The sequence below is a fragment of the Miscanthus floridulus genome, chromosome 12 (assembly GCF_019320115.1).
Source record: "Miscanthus floridulus cultivar M001 chromosome 12, ASM1932011v1, whole genome shotgun sequence".
Classification (NCBI taxonomy): Eukaryota; Viridiplantae; Streptophyta; class Magnoliopsida; order Poales; family Poaceae; genus Miscanthus; species Miscanthus floridulus.
The window spans coordinates 48121617-48127526 of NC_089591.1; the positions used below are offsets into that span (position 1 = coordinate 48121617).

At 42.2% G+C, this 5910-nt stretch overlaps 1 protein-coding gene across 1 annotated transcript; it reads right to left on the reverse strand.

Annotated features, from left to right (window-relative positions):
- Positions 1-4301: 4301 nt before the first annotated feature.
- Positions 4302-5204, reverse strand: LOC136495819 (zinc finger BED domain-containing protein RICESLEEPER 3-like). The gene has a single exon (XM_066491640.1). It carries the CDS (start codon positions 5202-5204, stop codon positions 4302-4304), a length of 903 nt encoding a protein of 300 aa, XP_066347737.1.
- Between the last annotated feature and the right edge of the window lie 706 nt (positions 5205-5910).

A 5910-nucleotide genomic window follows, 5' to 3' on the forward strand; every position in this document is an offset into this window, starting at 1 on the left:
GGGGCTTGCCTGGGATCCGACACAAGTCAGTTCAGTTAGCTTGCACCGTCATGGTGATATCTCCGGTCCTAGCACTTGCTTAGTCCTTCCATCTTCGGGATATATCCACCAAACCAAGTCTTCGGGTTTGGCTCCAACATCGCATCCTTCACGTGGTGCATCTAGCGTACCTAGATGAGATGCAATATACAAGTGCATAAATATGAAGAATAGTACCATGAGACGCATCACAAAATAGCAAGCAAGACAAGCATAGTTTACACTAACACACTTAAGTACTTTGCGATGCTTAACTTAAACATCACACAATCTATCATGCTAAGATGGCAAAGAAGACGACAACACCAAGCATGACACAAGTTTCCCAAGATCTCAGGTGCTCTAACTCAGTCATCATTCAAGGCATAAGTCACACTTAACAATATACAAGCAAACACTATAATTGGAATCTGCCAATTTCTGGACATGCAAACAGCAGCTACAAGATTTAGCTATAACTGGAGTTACACAAATCCAAATGACTTGCAAGAAGACATTTTGGAAAGCTTATGAAATTATCTACATTTAATCTATAACCATCACAGCATGATTCCCAAGTTAAGTAGGTCGAAATTATACCTTTACAGAAACTGGTCCACAATTGACAGAGAGCAGCCATTTCTGAAATCTAACTTTAAACAGGCATAACTCACAAACCACAAAACCAAATACCACCAAATTTTAACAGAAGCTAGATATATGAATTATCTACAACTTTGTTATTATCACCAAAAGCTCATTCAAATCCTAACTAGATCAAACACTAGCATCTTTCAGATCTGCTCAGAATACAATTAAAACCTGACAGAAGACTTAAAAGTCATGTAACTCCTACACTATCTGGCCTATGACCTTACAATTTGAACACAAGCAAGATCATGAAATTTTCTACAACTTTTGTATTCACTACAACCATAGCAAACATCATTTACACCACGAAAATAATTGCACAAGCAAAACTGCAAATGCAACCCAACAGCAGTGGTACAGAAAACTGATAAGAACTTCAGAGAAGCACAACTGGAGTTCTAGACCTCCAACAAACATGAACCATAACTTTTTGAAAAGCCTAGGAAGTTACCTACAACTTTCTTATTCTCATATTAAGATGATTCTTCAGTTAGAAGGGTCAATTAATCCTATAATTGCATCTCTGTCCAAAACATAGACAGAATATGACATGCCACTTTAAACAGCTATAATTGGAGTTATACATGTCCAATAAATGTGGTTCTAGACTTTTTATAAATCTTATCAAATTCTAAACAACTTTGTTGTAAACACCTAAAGCTAATTCTACTATTAAGAAGGCCCCACAATACCAACAAGGTAACCCTGTCAGAGTTTGGGCAGAAACAGCCACTGATATTTAAGCAAGTATAACTCAAGATCTACTTAACCAAAAATCATGATATTTAGCTTTTTGAAAATCTTAATAAAAGTACTACAACTCATGTTTATCATAAAGTCATGATTCATAACCTAACTAAGCCAATTAATTTAATCTTGCAGACCTATTCAGAATAGGGGTAAGACAATACAGGTAATTTGTTATTTTTATAGATCTTAAACTATCAAGCCTAAAATACTGAAATTTTTACCAGACATCATTAATCACATCAGTAACACTCCATAAAAATTTCACATTTATTTGAGTAAAATAACTGCAGTTATAAAAAAGACAAGACATGACTAGCATTAAGAACCTAACTGCCTAAATCTATTTTTACAGCTATACCTTTAAACTAAAACATGTAATATTATAGATCTAGTGCACAGAGAATTTCACAAGGATTCCAAAAAGTCCTCATTTACTATTTTACGATTTTTCTACAAATTACTACGAATTTTCAAATGTCAGCACAAAATCTGTCATTAAAAGATTAAACCGAAAAGAAAACGCTTTTTGCATTGGGAACCCTGGACTTTACTCAAATCAACCAAGCCCATAAATGTAACTTCTTGTGTCTGGCTATTTTACAAAGTGAACACGTTAAAAAGTTTCTATTTACGATCAGACACTTCTTCTACAGACCGAGCAGACGAGAGGCAGAGAGCGCTGCGGCCGTCGGACCGGCCAGCGGCTGCCTCAGCCGGCTGGGGAAAAGGGCACCGCGGTAAGGGGGGCCGACCAGCTTGGCCGCGGCCACGCCCTGGCCACGCCCTGGCCCGGTCTCAGCCAGCAGGGGCCTGCTGTGCCCAGCCACGCACGCAGGGAGGGCTACGCCCCTGGCTGCCCACGGCGACGAGCGGTCGGCAGTGTTGGGTCGAACGAGCACGCGTGCCATGGTGGAGAAGGGAGAAGGGAGCGACGGGGTGGAGCGAGCAGCAAGGCATGGTGCCGCAGAGGGGCCAGGCGGTGGTTGGAAGAAGCTCTGCCGGGAGCCGGCCATGGCGACGTCCGCGCGCAGCCTGGAGAGGGGGCGAGAGAGTGGACCGAGAGAGAGGGCAGGGAGTGAGCGAGGGACAGAGGAGCTCGGGCGCATGATTATGAAGGAGCAGGAGCACGACAGTGGCAGGGCACGCGGCAGCGGCGCGCGGCCATGGTGGGGCGCGAGCTCTGCATGGCTGCCACGCGCTCTCCCTTTGGGGAATTTCCCAGAGCACCTGGCAGGCGACGACGTGGCCACATTAGAACCAAGTTTTGGGCATCTTCGGGGCATATTCAGTTCTAGGCGCCTTAAGCAAAGTGGCTGATCTCTAAGTCCTCTCCAACATTCGTTAAGGGTAATTGGCCATTAGGGCTGCAGGTTAGTGGCTAATTAAGCCCCAAAATGACAGTGTCAGTGCCTTGATAGCGGTTAAGTAAACGCAAAATTGAGGACCAAAACGGAGTCAAACTTAGCCCAACTTTTTATATGCTCTTCTCCGTAATATAACCTTCAACTTTTATTTTTGGACTAACTCAAGTTGCTTAGCAAAATTTGGAGAACGCGGAATGCCAACGCTGATGTCAATGAAATTCCAGACTTAGAATAATTCTAAGTGCTGAAAACAACAGCAAATTCGATCTTGTGACCTCGATTTGACTTACTTCCAAGCTGATCTAGCTCTTAGTCCAAAAACCAAGTTTATTCTACATGATATGGACTACAACTTTCATTTAAGGTCCAACCTCAAAACTGGTATAGAACCTACTGTTCTACTTTGACCAAAATAGGATCACGATGAAGCTTATATTATCCTTTTTGATCCATTGGTGCATTTTCTGGCCACCTGCTCAACATGAACCCTTCATAACATTTGTTCATGAGTGCAAGTAGAGTTGTTTGAGCAAGGTACCAAGGTTTGGTTGACTTCATAGGTTTCCATCCACTTGATAAAGCAATTCATGCAAAGATATGACTTATCATTTCATGTGACTTTTTGATTCCAAACTTCATGAAACTTTTCCACGGGTCTAGATGGATGCATGTGGATGTAATGTACATGGAAGAAGCATGTTTAGCATTACTCTTGCATAATCTTAACAAGGGTCCATATGTAAGCAATTATGCGTGGCCCAAGTTTAAGTTGGAGCTCCATCATGTAGATTTGATCTTGACACCTTGATTACCACTTGACATATCATGTTTGAGCTCAAACCCATTGCTTAACTAGTGATAAACACCGGGGGTGTTACATATACACATAGGCGCTAGCTAGATTTCCTCAATGTTCTAGGTATAGTTTTCCAAACATGCCGGCATGGCACTACACGGCACTAGCCCGCCCCGGCACGGCATGCCTGGGCACGACACACTAGGCACGGCTGATGAACCGTGCTGTGCCGTGTCGTGCCACCGTGCCCGACTCCAGGCCTAGGCACGGCACTATCATTCCTAGAGCCATATCGTGTCGTGCCACCATGCCTGACTCCAGGCCTAGGCACGGCACTATCATTCCTAGAGCGTGTTGTGTCGTGCCGTGCCAACTCCAGGCTCAACGTACCCATGCCAGCCTAGGCACTAAACTGGCAAAACCCCTTAATGAACTCAGCACAGCAATTCAAAGAGATCTAAAATGACTAAGTTCATAAAAGATCAAAAATAGATCAGAACATAGCACAGCAAAGAACACAAACTTTTGAAACTAAAACTAATTTAAGTAGGAGTTGTGCAATGGTTGCCTCATTAAAAACCTGTTTAGGTAAAACTCACCCTTGTGAGAAACCCTAAACAGGAAAAGAGTACAGCCAACTCCTAGATTAATTGTTCATTACATCCATCACCACAAGTCCAAGTCTCAGTTATTACAGAACCATTACATAAATAGGAAGTGAACTAGTCAACATCAAGGTAAAGACCAGCAAAGGCCTCTTCTAGCTCCTTGTCCTCCACCATGTGCTTCAGTCTTGTCTCAGCATTCTCCCAATCCTTGATGCAGGTAAGCGCCTCTACAGTTTCAGGGTTCAGCCTCCATCGCCGCTCCTCGATGATCCTGCCAGTTAAGCTAAAAGTAGACTCTGAAGAAATGGTTGACACAGGCACTATCAAAATGTCTTTAGCAAGAATAGAAAGTACTGAATAAGTAAGCTTGTGCTCATGCCACCACTGCATGATGTCAAACTCATCATCCAACTGGCTTACTATGTCACAGTCCATGTAGGATGCAAGCTCACTAGAGTTACAACTAGCAGTTGCTGCCTGTAGCAAGGAAGTGGCAGAAACACTCCTAGAATGATCAAGACTAGAAGGGAGGGAAGAATAGCTAGCTCCAACATCCAACTCATCATCATCATAAATTTCAGCCCAAGCTGTTCTTTTCTTACCAGACAGGGATGGAGGAACAACCCTTTTCAGCCTATTAGAGCCATACATTACATCATACCTGTTATACATTTTAAATAGAAGAGCTCTGGTGTCCAGCAACTTATTAGTGTAGTCAATATTAAAAAGAGAATGTAACTTCCTAAGCACTTTGGTAAATCCCTTAATTTTAGCTCTTGGATCCAATATGAATGCAATAGAATAAAGATCAGGTATGTTCTTCCAGTACTTATTGTATTTGTCAATCATAGGTTGGATAACAGATCTTAGATGTTCGTCATGTTGATACATATGCAGGTGTATAGCAATCTTAACAAGATGATGAATCATAAGTGGAGAAGTAGGATAGTAAACACCAGACAAATCAACAGTTGAGTCATAGAACAGTTCAAGAAATTCCAAGATTTTATTTGCCATAGCCCAGTGATCATCAGTCAAAAGGAAACCACTACCTGAACCTCTAGGGTAATTGGCCTTAATGAAAGTACTGAAAGTACTCTTATGAGGCAGCAAGTGCTTAAGCATTAGGTAGGTAGAGTTCTATCTAAAATCCATGTCTAATCCATACTTCCTAGGTCTAACACCACTAGCAATGCAATAACTCTTGTATACAACAATTCTTTGATTAGAGGAGTTTATAAAAGAAATTGTTGTTCTAAAATCCTCAATGAGAGGATTCACAACAGCTAGTGCTTCTTTCATAATCAGGTTAATAATATGACAAGCACATCATTGATGCAAAAATAGATCAGAACCCAAATATTCTTTTTGCAGATTGTCGACGAAATATGGTCGGCAGTCTACCTAGGGGTATGCCCAAGGTAGTAGATTATCGGCAGACAGATGCGCAAGCCCCAAACAAGACGGTGACGCAAGACAGACACGAGGTTTTATCCAGGTTCGGCCGCCAAAAAGGCGTAATACCTACGTCCTGCGTCTGATTTGTATTGCTGTATGTCAATGAGAGATGTTTTTTAGAGGGGTCCCCTGCCCGCCTTATATAGTCCGGGGGGCTGGGTTACAGATCTGGAAACTAATCCTAATCAGTTACAATTGCCATATGTGGCCGGACAAGGATTCCTATTCTAACCGACCAGGATCCTGCTTGATCACCAAATCCGTC

Excerpts from the sequence above, each read along its gene's own strand:
- LOC136495819 (XM_066491640.1), bottom strand. The coding sequence starts at position 5,204 with ATGGCAAATAAAATCTTGGAATTTCTTGAACTGTTCTATGACTCAACT.